This window comes from Paralichthys olivaceus, chromosome 7 (genome assembly GCF_024713975.1).
Source record: "Paralichthys olivaceus isolate ysfri-2021 chromosome 7, ASM2471397v2, whole genome shotgun sequence".
In the NCBI taxonomy this organism is placed as follows: Eukaryota; Metazoa; Chordata; class Actinopteri; order Pleuronectiformes; family Paralichthyidae; genus Paralichthys; species Paralichthys olivaceus.
In genome coordinates, this window is record NC_091099.1 from 20,354,175 (window position 1) to 20,369,303 (window position 15,129).

Consider the following 15,129-nt stretch of genomic DNA (forward strand, 5'->3'; position numbering starts at 1 on the left):
GATCACACTGTATACATTCCGTTTACACTGTATATATATTATTTGCATGCCATTAATGTTTTTGTATTGCATGTTTACTTATTTATTACTTTTACTGATACAGATTTTTGGACGGTCCTCCCTGCGGCTGCTACACAGCAAGTTATATTCATCTCTTCATCTCAAATGTATTTATTTATATATTTGTATTTTAGATTCCCATATATATGCAATTATTAACAGTCAATGCCACTACTTGTATTGTTATTTATGTCATTAACATTTTTAATCATGTCTACGTCGTCAAGAAGAAAGTGTTTTTAAAAGTTAAATGCAAGCGCACGGTGTCCGTCAGTCATTTGTCCCTCCTGGCTTCTCGTATCATGTGACTTTCACTGTTCGGTCCAGATTTGATTGATGGTGCATTTATCCAATGAAAACACAGTATTATTGACACTTGGCGTTTGTCTTATTTTTGGACCAATCAGATGGTTGTTGTCAGAGGAGGTAACAAATGACAGTAAAGGGGAGGGCTCTCGTTCAGGGAGCGCGAACGGTTAACGAAGAGAAAATGGCGAACGTAAAGTTTAGTTCAGTGAATAATGTCACCGTCACTCTTAACAATATTTAAATAACCTGGAACGCGTCTCTTTTCTGCTTATGAGCCGGTCATGTCAAGCTAACTGCGTCACGCTGGCTGAAGCTAACTTGCAAAACTTTATTCTCGGTCTGTACGACAGCTAGCTGAAGTTAGCTAACTGGTATTGGCAGCTGTAAATGGCGTCTCCGTACCCACACTGAATGCGCAGCCTGTAAGATAAATGAATGCAGTGACACTGGAGTTAAAGATAATTCATCGAGGCCGATCTGTCTTCATGGCTCATCGTTGAGAAAGAGGATCTGAGCCACACTCTGTCTCTGTGGACGCTGCATTGGACGCAATGGCTTCACACAACTTGGTCTTTGTCATCGATGTGGATTATGGAGATCAGCTGGATGTCAGGAACCATTTAATGAAACGAGGAATATTGCAGATTTTGCTGCATTTCGGTTACAAGTACGGATTTGAGAAGCTGCGCTGGGGCTATAAATTCTTCCAGTCTAGGAGTGGACGTAATGCCAGCCTCATATCAAGGGGATCTGACTTCAAGGAGCTAAGGCACAAAACCTTTGAGGACTTTGAGTTGGAGTTTGATGGTAAGTTTGACGTGAAGGATAGACAGTGGCCTTCTCAGCAGCAAAAGCAGCAAGTCTGTCAGTCTGCTTCAGTTCAAAACGCTCTCAAAGAAACACTGTTAGACTTCCAGTGGGACAGACCAGACATCACCTCTCCCACTAAACTGTACCTGAGACCCAGGAAGTCGAGCCGAGCTGGGAAGCCTAGTGTTTCACAGGAGGAGGATGTTTCAAGCCACGGGAGGAATGTGGTGTTTGTGGTCTCTGAGTGTCCACGAACCAGGATGCAGCTGCTGGACTATCTTTCTTTGGGGAACCAAGACCTGCCTACAGATGGGACAGATCACATCATATCCAAGGGTCTTCAGGACATGCTGGCTCAGAGACAGGTTGTGCTGCACTGGATCGATAGTACATCGCATGTCCAGGTGAGGTGTTTAAACAGAAATATGATTATGATTCAGTGTTTGATAACAAAGTGAATGATTTGTTAATATTGGTAATGTCTTAACTAACAGTGGGTTGATAACAAAATAATTAGAATGGATATTGAAATTATGCATCAGATGGTCAAGTTTTATTTGATAGTCATTATAATCAAAGATGTAATAACATATCATTTTGTGTTTTGATTGAAAGCCTTTATTTTAAGAGAAAGTACATTTACCAATAATACTTTTGTGATTTTGTTTTTATCAAAAAAGTTGGATCTTCAAACAGCTTCACAGTCAAGGCATTAATCCATATATAACTCTCAACCTTGTATCTAGTCGGTGTGAAACATGGCTATAAACATCTAACCTTTACTGACAGATACCTACCTGTCTCAGTGGCTCTTTAAATCCTTTTCAGATTGACATAAACAATTGCCACCATTTGTCTTACTGCAGGTGCAGAGGTGTGAGGACTGTATCGGCTCTGACAAGCTGTGTGAGGTCCTGGCTCAGGTGGGTGGTCGAGTGATCCCTGTGGTTGCACTGCTGAACCTCTGCTGCATTCAGGAGACAGGCTTCAGGCCAGAGACCTTCACATTCAAGTCTGGGATTGGATATCTGCTGTCCTCTGAGAGGCTTTACCGTCTGGCCTTCCCTGTCATTGAGGGTATTCTGCGGTGGGAGCAAGGTTGGTAACAAGGAGGTGAACTCCAACTATCACCTGTTGATGACTTAAACATGTCCAAAATAGTACAGCCGCTAAAAACTGTTATATAAGATTATAAAGACGATCTGAACATGATCCAAACACAAAAGAAGTGATGAGATATGAAGAAATGGCAAGCAAGTGAAATTAAACACATTAAACACAAAGCTAAAAATAAATTTGCATTATATATGTGTGTGTTATTCTTTATCCAACAAGGTGGTGTGACACAGAGCTGTGACCTCATGGTTGAGCCAGTGTCACGCAGACAGAGACTTCTCCCTGAGTCGGTGGAAGTGTGTATGAAAGGAGTACTGCAGGGCTGGGATGCCTCATCTCTGACCCAAGTGTCCACAGAGTCATGGGTGATTCAGTCCTCCAGCAGAAGTGACCAGGGAGCTGCTGCCTTCCAACATCTCCTTCTGGAACTATCTGCTCACGCTCTTCACATGGTGAGATATCCAAGAATTACAGTGGCCCTTTACATTAAGGTTCAGGGGTTAAGGCCCTGATGCAGTGTAAACTGCTAAGAGCAGAGAATAACAATATATCTATAAACAGCAGGTGCTGGTGATGTGCTTCCTTCTTCCAGTTATAAATTTTTTGCTATACTATGATATCATTGGATAATTCAATGTCTTTTAGATGCTATTATCATCATATCAACTGTATATGTCAGGAACGTTGTCTGGGTCTGTATCTTCTTCATTGTTATTTTCATTGTTCTTTTTGCAATCTGCTTCAATATCATTCCCCTCGTTTAGATTGTCAGCCATTGTCTGAAACGCTACTTTTAAAACTCTTATGCTGGCCAAGCCAACAGAAAACTAACAAACTGCATTTCTCATAATGTGTTTCCCCTTTCCTGAGAGTATTTCAGCAAAACACTGTTTTCTAACAATAACATGTCTTGAAAATGGTGACATCGTAGATAAGAGGCACCCGTTTCATCCGACTCTAAAGGGAGAAGCATGCAAACATTGCACCCTGTCTTATGGATATAAACAAGCATATATTGCATCCAGTCTAAATGTCTAAATAAACATTTGCAAAGATATTCTGTTCTGAAATCTCTTTCTTCTTTTCTATGTAAGTTTACTGATTTACTTCTCCCACTTATTCACTCTCCAGCTTGCTGATGTGATAGACAGCGGCCTGGTGTGCTCAGCCGTCCTCTCCCCAATGTCACACTCTACAGCTATGCTCACCATTCTCCAGCCTGGAGTCACTCAACACGACACACTTCTGACCACAGAGAACATTGACTCTTCCACAGCTGAGACATCCACTGACCTGCCAGATGTTGTGAGCAGTGTTCTTGGAGTAGTGTATGACATCATGGAGAAGGATGGTGACATTGTCGATGGTAAGGTTTAGACCTAGACTCATAAATTGGCTAAGCAGGTATATTATCCATTATTGCAGACAGATTCCAGGCAGAATTGCCAAATTAGGTTTGAGATAAGTTTAAAATTGTGTCATCATCACATTGTTTGTCCAAGTAATGACAAGTAAAAAATGTTTCCACCAGAAAATTGTCTTCTTTTGTCTTGGTGAATTCCTGTTAAAAACACGATTAAGAGATTTCAATCGAGTTTGTCTATGTTATGTGCTTATATAATGTGCTGTATGTGTGTGTATGCCCTGATTACAATAGCAAATATTGAAAGAAACATAAGTGTTTAATTTTGTGTTCATTATTGGATTGTCCATTTGTTTGTTCGTTTACTTTTCAGAAAAGGTAAGGGATCAACCAGTTTCTGAGTGGGCTCAGCAGGAGGTCGATCAATGCCAACTGACTACCGGCGTGTTGGAGACTTGGTTTCCTCAATCGGACCAGTCAGGAGTGAGCTCTCATTTGATGGAATCGATGCGGTATGTAGATTCTGATTTCACAGTTTTTCTATAAATAATTATTGTTCCTTTAAAAGCAAGAGTGATATACCACTGGACACAAATCAACCTACAACAAAGTCAACCCTGTCACAATACTCACTTGGTGTTGATGTTTTTCCTCACTTGGTTCGGCAGATTGTTGCATGCAGTGCCAGAGCAGAGAGAAGAGGAGGAGTTGTCTGTCCTACAGCAGGAGCTCATCAGTGGTTTGGCTGAACTTTACCAGACGTCCAAGGGTACAGACAACAAGAGGGGCAAAAAACGTATGTCATCTTTATCTCTTTTCTCTATCATCTTTTTAAGTTTATTTTTAGCTTTCTGTCAAGATAAAGAAGACTGTTTGTAAAACATAAAAGTAAATAAATGTATCACTTTGTATTTGTATTATCAAGATCTTAATACCCCAGCAAATGTTATTTTCCTCTGTAACAATTCCCACCTTCGATCTACAGGTGGTGCCCAGCGCACACCAGTGAAACAGAAGATGAAGACCATGAGCCGCTCCCTGCAGATGCTGAATGTGGCACGGCTGAATGTGAAGGCCCAAAAGAACCAGGCCGAGGCCGAGCAGCTGGGGGGAGAGAGCAAGGTGCCAGATAGACAGGGGAAGAGACACTCAAGTGACAGAAACAAATCTGGGAGAGCAAAAGCCATCAGTGAGTATCTCTTGCAGAACTTTACAGTACAACTACTCAGATTATCACCCTGCTTTAACTAATAGTCTCTTTTCCTTAAAGAAGGCAATATGTTTTTCTGGAAGTGTTAAACTAAATGTTTTGATACAATAAGTATTGTATCTTCCCACCGTTACCCAGGTTTCACTAATGAGGAGGAGCTCCTGTCCCATCTGAAGTCCAGCTACGATAAGACTCTGACAGACAGAGACTTGTCCATTCTCACTGCGGTCCAGCAGCTCCTGTTTGCTGTGAAAACCTTTCTTGGAGCAGAATCACATATGGAGGTGTGCTTATAGATTAGATAAAGTGGTAGTGCTGTAGATAATCATACATTGCGCTATCAGTTGTCAATAACTGCTGTAAGTTTGTAGATTTGAAGATCTTGCAATATGACATTTCAAATGTACTTGTCAACTGTAAGGTAAATAACAATTTTATGTTAACGGATGCTGAACCTGTTCTTATCAGGATAATGAAAGCATTCAGTGCATCACATAAAACACATTAAAGCCAACAGCTCAACAGTTGCACTGTGTTTAAATTGTATGTCTAACATCTTCTTCACAGACAAACACCTTCGTTCAGCAGCATCTCCTCAAGACGAGCAAATCAGTGAGGCAGCTCTATGGCACTGCTGCTGATGTTGATAGTAAAGTCAGAGAGTGAGTATTATCTAATCCAGAATCTTACCTTGTGTTTTTTAGGCAACAAAAAGTATAAAACTCAGCTCACTGACCTGCTCCTTAAATCTCTTATTTTGGTTACTCAATCTCTAATGTGTGAACCTTAAAAGACATGTGTGTCTGTTTGTGGCTTGTCCTTCCTGATATCTACTATTCTTCCTTGAAAAATATCCACACTGTTATTCTATCCTTCAGTCAGTTTTATAATTTTTTACATTACACAGTTTTATTGAGGCACCAATAAAAGGTTGTTCTGCTCTAGGTGCCAGCTTCAGGGGGTGTTGAGGTTGGAGTTGTGCAGACTTTCCTCCTCGGAGCAGTCTGACTCACTGGATGTCGAACAGATGGCAGAAGAGGTGAGATGGTCACTACTGAGTACTCTCTTGGTAATCTTTTTTGTGTAAAGCAAAGATCAAAAAAGGAACCGTGCAACACAGCATTTAGTTTCTGCTAAATTCCAACTTCTGTTTGTCAGGTGGCTGAAATGCTCAGGATAATCTCTCTAACCAAAGACCCAGGTTGCCTGACAAGGTTTCTTCAAGACGATGTTCTTCCAGGGTAAAAAGCTGATTCTTCTAAGATGGATAATAAAAATGCTAAAGGACCAATCTGTAACTCTCTATCGAGTTATAATGGGAAGCACTGATTCTGAATGAGCCAAATATTTCTCATCTATAGTTGTAAGAATCTAACGAACCTTTCCACATCATGGCAGGTTCCTGACTGCTGTCCCCAGGGTGCTTGCAGACATTTACAACAGTCTGGGAAACCAGCTCCCTGAGGCTTTGGTGGCTGTTCTGCCTCCTGATTTCTTCAGCGATGACTCAGTTGCCAAGGACAGCGCTTCTCCTTCAACCTGCTCATCGCCCTTTTCCACACGCAGCCTGGTTTCAGATGGCAAAAATTGCCTGCAGGACCTCCGAAATCGCTCAGCCAGCAAAAGGAGGTGAGACGAGACTATTATTTATGCAAAGACGCTGTTTGGTCATGACAAAACAGGCCTGGAACTTTTCAAAAACTTATACAACAACAAAAAAAAGAAATGAATATGGAATTGAATGTGATCGGAATTGAATCATAGTAACTAGGGTTGGGTACCGACCGAATTACGTTTGTACTACCATGTACCGATTCAAGTAATTTCAATCAGTGCCAAATTTCGTTACCTGTGAAAGAGAAAGTAGATAAAGAGCAAGGGAGCAAGGGAGCAAGACCACGTGATCCCCCTTGGAACATGATCAAGCCAAGCTAATTTTTGATCATTCAGAACAATGTCGAGTAGATTGCGCAGACACCCAGGGAGCCATGCACAGCTCCACTATGTTCGCTCACAGTGTTCACTTGGGTCTTTTCTAAAACATGTTTGGATGGTAATTTTTTACTGGCTATGAAGAAAGATTTGACTCATTGGAGAAAAGTATCAATCATTATGTGGTGATCAGTTTTGATATTGTGGCGTCATTTCAAACAAATCAACATTCAAACTAATGGGTCAGAGACATCAGCTGAGTCTGTGAGAGAGAGAGAGACAGAGTGTGTGCACGCTGGTACCTTTGCCTCAAGTCCTGGGACTATTTTACAGAAGTTACACAATTATTTTATAGTAATCAACCACTTTTAGTGGTGATTTTTCCTGGGACAAACGTGATCACTATAAGCGGTTTTCATTGTGCTAGAATTTTGTCAGAAAGCAGAGGCGGCACGAAATTTGAAGGAGGAGGCAGCCTTGTGATTCTTGATGCAGAACAGACCCTGGTCAGAAATGTTTTTGTTATACAGTGAGAGTAAGTACCGAAAAAAGTACTGTGGAGTACTGGTGAACGTACCCGAACCTAATAGTAACTGAAATTTTTGAGTCAGGTGTCTGATTAAGACTTATGATGTAGATACTGTGCTTGGTACATGTCCACATAAGTGTTTTCTTTTGCTCACAGGAGTGGGATGTTGACTCGTCATCGCAGCATGACTGAATCATCTCAGAGTCTTCGTCAAATAGAGATGCCCAAAAAGACTACAAGAGCTGTAAGATGATCATACATACTTTAATAACCCACGATTGTTATTTGGGGCAAATTGTTATTACACTTGGGAAATTACTCAGTAGGACTAATAAAGGTTTCTCTTAGAGCATTAACCTTGAGCAGCTAGTCTTCTCACAATATCTTGAATTGTTACTAATTAATCTAAAGTGTTCTGAACATCACCCAATCAAGAGACGTGAGATTTAATTTGCACTTGTGTATTTTGTTATTTCAGCATTCTAATCAAAGTTATCTTACATGCACTTTTATTTTTTTATCAGTCTAAGTCAAAGGTGTGTGTTGCCTTGGAAAAGCCTGTCGCACAACCACAACCTCAGAAACAAGAAACACAAGGTATGTTCTGTATCACATCAAATGTAATCACTGTGGGTGTGAAACTTTTGCCAGCCCCAGAAAATAGTACTGATTTAGCAGTATCATCTTGATATCACATTCCCAAATACAGACCATGTTCTGATTATCCACAGAGGTGACCAAGGTGAGAAGAAACCTGTTCAACCAAGAGATTGTTTCACCCTCAAAGAAAGCCAAGCTGCCAAGGAGCCAGTCTGTCTCTGCTGTGGAAGGACTGAAACGCAAGCGATCTAATGAGTCTGATGGTAAATTGATAACAGCATAACAGATTTAAATATATACTGTAGTGAAGTTTACTAATCAATAGAAGATAGAATATCTGGCGGGATAAAACCCCTCAAATGAGCTTTGCTTTCAGTTCAGTGATTTAGCAGGCAACTTGTTGTTCTTCCTTTTCAGAGAGACACAAACTTCTCACAAAGAAGGTGTGTGAGACGCCACATCACAAGCAAGTGTCTAGTCGCCTTCTTTACCAGCAGAAAATGGGAAGGTATGTTTGAGTTATTGACAGTTTTCCTTATTGATATTTGTTGAGTTCAGACAATGAATGTATAATGAAAAAACACTTGTTGTTTTTAATTATTGCAAAGTAAAAATGTGGATTTTCTTTTTAACCAGGGGATCTCTCCCAAATGAGGAGTGCATTGTGGAAGAGTCACCAGTGAAACCTGCAGACGGTATTTGACTGATTTATTCCTTTTTAAACACCAAATATATCGACCTGAATGTAAAAAATACTATATAACACAGTAAATACTTTCTTAAAGATTCAGACAGCTAATATTATTTATAAAGCTAGCTTAAGTAAATATATATCCTAGGAAAATATATTTAAAGTGTATTTTGAAATTTGATTGTCTTGAATTGGTACTTTTCTTGAACATTTAATATTGTTAAATTAGAAATTAATCATTTCTTTTAAACTGAAAGGTGAAATTTGACCTCATTAAAAGCCTGTGTTGTGTCTCTGTCGTACCAAAATAAGTGGAGATAAGTATTTTTTTTAAACACCCGTAAATCCACCAAAAAGGTGATTGATGCCTATCCCATTGCCACTAAAGGTTTAAGTTTACCTCTTGTGGGGTTTTTCCCTGCTGAGTCCTGCTCGACGTGCCAGAAACTGAGAAGCTTTAACATCTTGTTGTCTTTCCAGTGTTGCATCTTGAATGATACGAAGAAAAAAGTTACTGTTCCATGTTGTTCCCAATTTGTTAAACAATGAGTGCACAAACGTCCATGGCTATTTAACGACCGGAAGTTGTAATATCGTGCCAGAAAAGGTGCAGCGTCTGGACTCCTAAAATAAGGAAGAAATTAGCTTGTTCATGTGGACGTCATATTTCCATCACTGTCAATTCGAGCCGTAACCGACTAAAACCTGTATCCAGTCATTTGACACCGGAGTAAATGCTCAGTGTATCCATTCCCATTGCAAACAAAAGCCAGATGTTAGTGGGTTTCTGACCAGTAGAAAAGTGCCTTAAGTTTCTTAAAAGCATGCTGATTATTTTATCTTTGTTTTGTATCAGATCTAAGAAGGAGCCCCAGGATTAAGAAGTTTGCTCGAGGATACTCAAACACCTTCTACTCAAGTTCTCAACCTCGCTCACGCAATCTAGACAGGGCTCTCTCTGCATCCCAGCTGACTCTCAGTGATGGCAAAATCTGCGAGCTCAACGTAAAATCAGTCCGGTCTCCCATGCGACTTCTTTTTGGGGCTACTGATTCCCCTCGTCATCTCTCTGACCAGAGTGGAGCAGCAAGAGCCACCAGATCACGGCTGTACACAGACTCCAGTGTCTTTGAGGTAAGTTCTCCAGTAGTAATTCGAGTGACTGAAAATATCACATGCATCAGTGTATGCACCTAAAGACAATTATTTCCACACCTCCTCTTGACATCCCAATATGCTGAACACCCCCCTAATTAGCTCACTTTTATTTTTCTCATGATAAAAACTGTCAGTTCACAAAGTAAAAGGGTACACAGTCAACACTGCATTCATGTTAAACATGAGTTAAAAAAAAAAAAAAAACCTTTCTGTTTTTGTTTTTAGAGCCCAAATAAAACTCCAACAAAGTCGCCCAGCAGACGTGAGATGGATGTTCCTGGGAACAGAACTCCGAAAACATCCAGGACCCGAGGAACCCCCAAAACTCCACCTTCATCCAGGATCAGTGTTTTCTCTGTTGCAGAGAGTCCTGTTGCTGGAAGCTCTCATGAGCTTAGTTTGTCTCTGAGGGGCAGTCCCTTCAGATCACCAGCCAGGCGGACTCTAGTTGTAAAGACACCAACTAAGCAAAGCCCTATGAGAAGCCCTCTGAAGGGTATTCTTAGGACTCCAGTCAAAGCCTTGGTTGAATGCAGTTCCTCCTCTGGATCACATCTGCTCAGTAGCCCAGTTTCCAAGACTCCCAAGAAGAGTGTCACATGGTCTCCATCTCCTCGGAAGCTTAGTCTGGTGGAGAACAGCACCACCTTCAAAGTACCAGAGTCACCTTGTATTTCATCCCGAAGGTCTCCAAGACAGCTGAACACACCCAACAAGTTCAGCAGTCCTGTCAAAAACAAAAATACTAAAAGAGACATTTTCAAGACCCCAGAGAAGACTTGTCATGTAAGTCTAGTGAGGGTTTCTGAAAGTTTAAGTAGTGTTGTGTTGGCACAGGAAAAGGGTCACAACAGGATGAAGACGCCTGAAAAAAATGGCGCACTGCTGGCAATACCTCCACAATCCAATTCCCCTCGACAACACCTCTCCCCTAAACCCAACACCAGAGCTCAAACCAGGACCCCTAGCCCTACTTATCAAATGATTACCCGCTCTGGAAGGACTCCAGGCAAAATTTCAAACAGTGCATCCCCGTGTGAAGCAGCATTCACACAAGGAAGTGGTACTGTTACAGAAGGATCAGATACTACAGTAAAGTCTCCAGCAAATTGCCTGACAAGAAGGAGTTCGGGTCAAGATGCAAGAACCACTCGACATAACTTAAGATCCCAGTCTGGTGAGAATGTTCCCTCCAAGCTAAACTCAGAATCTGCTGAGAGCTGTGACTTTGTGGAAAAACCCATGCAGTCAGATACAAACAGAGAGGCACAGACTGAACCCTGCCAGTCCTCTGACACTGACTCTAGTTCTCATACTGATTCACAGCAATTAAACTCATCACATTTTAACTCTGCTACCACAGACGATGATAGTATGGATATTGTTGATGCAGAAGTTGTAAAGACCCAGTTTAGTGGTGGGCTCAAGATGAACATTAGTTTTTCACGAAAGATTTCGAAGTCGGGTGAAGACTTTCTGTCAAGCACAGCCTCACCTAAACCATCTGTGCTGCACCAAGGTACACCCGGGCGAAACTACGGCTTCCGGCAGACGCCTGACCGCCAGCAGAGGGAGGCTGCTGCTCGTTTGGGGTATGGAAATGATTCCCCTCGTTTTTCCACTCCTAGAGGCCCCGCAAGACGACAGAAGGGCACGGGTACTCCAAACCCTTTGACTTACCAAGTAGAGATGGAAATGCAAACATCTGGACTTCCTAAGCTCAAATTCAAACGCACAGACTCCATGAATGCAGGCGATTTTGCACCAGATGGAGGTCCTCGACCTGGTACTCAGAGCCCTTTAGTTGGTGTAAAATCTTTTCAGTTGGACAGCCCCTTGGCTTTGTTTTCTAAACATAGAGAACCTGGATGTGTCTCACCATCTATCTGCACTCATGTCACTCCGGCCAAAAGCACACCTGGAAAGGGTGGAAGTGTCCAAACATACATCTGCCAGTCCTACACCCCTACACGGCATCCTGGAGGAACAATGTCTCCCCCAGTGACAATTCCAGAGATAATCCCCCTAACTCCTTCCCCTCAGAGCGTGGGGAAGGTGACTCCAGACAATCTCAACAGTTGGCCTCGCAGAAAGAGAGCTCATGTTGGAGTGTTTGCAGGCAGAGATCGTGGCCTGAAGGGGGAGCCACTGCTGGAGGAGTTGCTACAGGAAGCTGAACTTGGAGTTAGCAGATTACAGGACAATGACGACACGGAGGAGTTAACAAACAACAAAGCTACAATATTAGCTCTGACTTCCAAACAGTCACACCCATTCCCAGCGGATGGATCTCCTCCTTCTCCTCTGGTAGACTTGCACTGGATGGAGAAGCTGGCTGAGCAGGCTGACCACACCGAACCTCAAAGAGGTGATGAAGAAAAAGTCAGGGCTGCTGCAAATGGAGGTATCAAACCAGGTAAAATATGGGCTCTACAACAAAAACTAATCCCAGTCAATTAAAGTATTGAAGATAAATTCATCGTTGACTTAAATTTAATTTGACATTCTGACCAAATATTTAATTTCAGAGATCTAAAGCAAAGACCAGGACATGTTTTGTAGCTTTACACACAAAAGCTTTTTTCCCACAAAAAAATCAATTCAATCTATGGTGGTAGTGGTGGTGCACGCACAGTGCCACATAAGTAATTGTCTCAAGTAACACATTATGAGTAACCAAAGAGTGAAAGACGGAAGCTCTCATTAGAGAAGAAACTACTCTGAAAGCCACAGCTGTAGCTGAAACAATGAGGTCTGAGTGGATGGTAAAACATTTTGGACCAGAACATGTGGTAGCATGACAGCATGAGCCAACTATTGACAAATAGCGCAGCACAAACCAAGTTAGAGAACTCATGTTATTATGAGAAGTGTAAGAAATGTTTGGGTTCATTATGAAACCTTCGAATACGACGGGCTGCCACAGTCTAAATAATTAATGGGAGTGACTGCAGATGTGACAGAATAAAACTTAAATCTGGTCACTGTTTTTTTTCAGGAGCGACTCCTCCCAGCTCCAAGGTGACAAAACCAGTGACCGCGAGTGGGATTTTGGCCCTGACTCACTCTCCATTGTTGTTCAAAACTGGTTCTGCCAGTAAGAGAACACCAAATTATAAAGGTAAGATGTTTTTTACAGTTACTTTTTTTTTGGACAGTTAAGCACAATTGATTATTCAGATGTTAAAAAAGGTGTCCCCACATCCACTCCATAAAAATATCTTAGAACTATCGGGTAAATCATTATACAAATTAAATCTAAGTTATTTTCTGAAAATGTAATACCATTTATATAATCATCTATAACAGAAAGGTACAAATGCTGATCAGGTCCAAGCTCTTTGACTCTGAGCTTTGTCTTGTCATGTTCTTCTCTTGAACTGCAGGATTTTTAGTGACTTAACCAAATTTTCTTTGTGTATTTTGTAGGGCTGCACCTATTGATAATTTATTTTCTCAATTAATCTAACGATTATTTAATATAGTAATGAGTGTATCAAATATAATTTTTTAGATAAACAAAGGCCCCGAAACATCATGTCTAAATGTCTAATGATTCAGCAGCATATATTGTGAAGTATTTTAGCCTAGTAGTTGTAACAATGTCTGAACTGGAGGGTACTATAATAATAAAAGAACAGTTCTTTTCTCGTTTCAAGTAAAATAAGTTTTGCATATAATGAAAAATAAAGAGCTTTTGAAAAAGGCATCTTAAAATAAAGTGCTTAATTTAAAAGAAAAAAATGTAGTTTGAGTTTCTCCTTTAATTCTTTTTTGTTAATATATAACTACATTTCACATATAAACAATCTCAACAAATATTAACAACCAAACAGCTTTAATACCTTTCCTCTTTGGTCCCACTTTCTCTTGTTCAGTGACGGAAGTAAACTCTACCATGTGCTGCCAGGATTTAATACCGTAAAGATGAAAAAAGTTGCGCAGGTTAAAACGCTCCATCAAAATGTAATAACAGTTTTGGGTCTGTATTGATCGGCGACTGCGTCCGGTCCAGACCTCGGTCTGTCTCTTGGTGACCTATGCTTTAGATGAACTTTGCCAATTTTTTTTCTCTTCAGATTGCTCTGCGGGTGAATCCATGCGTTGACTCGGCGCCAAATCTACGTATTTACTTAATTGATGACATTGATTATTTTGACCCCAGCCCTAGTATTTCGTAAATCACTCTCTGTGACTCTAGCCTCCAACTACAGCCAACTTTACATGTCCACATAGTTTTCACCATGAAGCATATTTACTCCTTGGCCAGGGCAAGTACTTGATATCCCGTGACTAACAATCCACATTGTTTTCTAAACTTTGTAGATGAGGCTGCTTCAGGGCAGAGGAATGAAATGGATGGAGGGGATCACTCGCCCTTCAGCCAGCCAGTCAGACGCTCAAACAAAGGGAAAACCTACAGCAGGAAGAGACTGCTGCACTGAACCATTAAACTGTCGGACAAGCAAAGCAGAGAGACGGTCCATTTTGTGTTTAACTATGAAGCTGTGACACTTTCTTTGCCTTATTTTGTCAAAGTGCTTTTGATGGCAGATCTGAACCACTTTCAAGCACTACTTGAAGGAGTCTGAAGATGAATGAATGATGCTTTCAGTCTCCTCCACTAACATTTTTCACCCTGACATTTTCTGTTCTCTTTGTATTTATCAGGACTTGTTTCAGATTTAACATATGTTTAACACAGAGTTGTAAATGTATGCATTTCTATCAAGTAGTTAAAAATGACGGTTCCCTATTCATATTTCTTTTATTTCTAAACCGCCCATGTTTCCAGTATGGCCCTGTGTGAAGCTAAACCCTCAGGAAACTGATATTTTTAAGATTTTAATCAGCCATTTACAATCAAGTTAAAGTAGTTGAAGGAAATTTTATTCATGTCTATTTATTAGTTTGTTTGTTCTTGTCATAAAATGTCTTTTAAGTAAAAGGTATGCCCTAATGATTGATCCATGTTGTAAATATGTTATCTGTTGCCAAAGTCTTATGTAAATAAATATCCATCTTCTTTTTCAAGCTGTTGAACAGGGTTTTTTTTGTCTTTACATTTCTTTAACACAACTCTTTTTTTTCTTAGTGCCAAAACAGGAAAAAAACATACAGTAAAAACTCAACTCAACAGTTCACTTTACTAAGCAGCTCTCTTCTTTCTGAGAGTGGCTTTTATAATTCTCATTTATCAACTATAAGCAAATAAAAGACAACCTGATCCTTTCACCCTGTAGTTACTCACCTGTTCAAAGGTCACTGCTCTAAAACTAACTTCACATGCTTTCAGTAGCTTAATGTTACACAATCAGACATCACAGGTTAACAGGGTTTTATTGTGATCA

The 15,129-nt window shown here is 40.6% G+C and overlaps 1 protein-coding gene across 1 annotated transcript; it reads left to right on the forward strand.

Annotated features, from left to right (window-relative positions):
• The first annotated feature begins 525 nt into the window (after nt 1-525).
• Nucleotides 526-14,817, forward strand: ticrr (TopBP1-interacting, checkpoint, and replication regulator). Its single transcript, XM_020079280.2, has 21 exons — nt 526-1,583; nt 2,046-2,277; nt 2,515-2,747; nt 3,427-3,661; nt 4,032-4,170; nt 4,327-4,454; nt 4,644-4,847; nt 5,007-5,152; nt 5,436-5,530; nt 5,814-5,907; nt 6,027-6,109; nt 6,267-6,497; nt 7,486-7,573; nt 7,854-7,926; nt 8,061-8,192; nt 8,347-8,437; nt 8,566-8,624; nt 9,477-9,754; nt 10,004-12,194; nt 12,777-12,899; nt 14,105-14,817. The coding sequence occupies exons 1-21, from the start codon at nt 921-923 to the stop codon at nt 14,221-14,223; spliced, it is 5,637 nt and encodes a 1,878-aa protein (XP_019934839.2). The 5' UTR covers nt 526-920; the 3' UTR covers nt 14,224-14,817.
• Nucleotides 14,818-15,129: the final 312 nt, after the last annotated feature.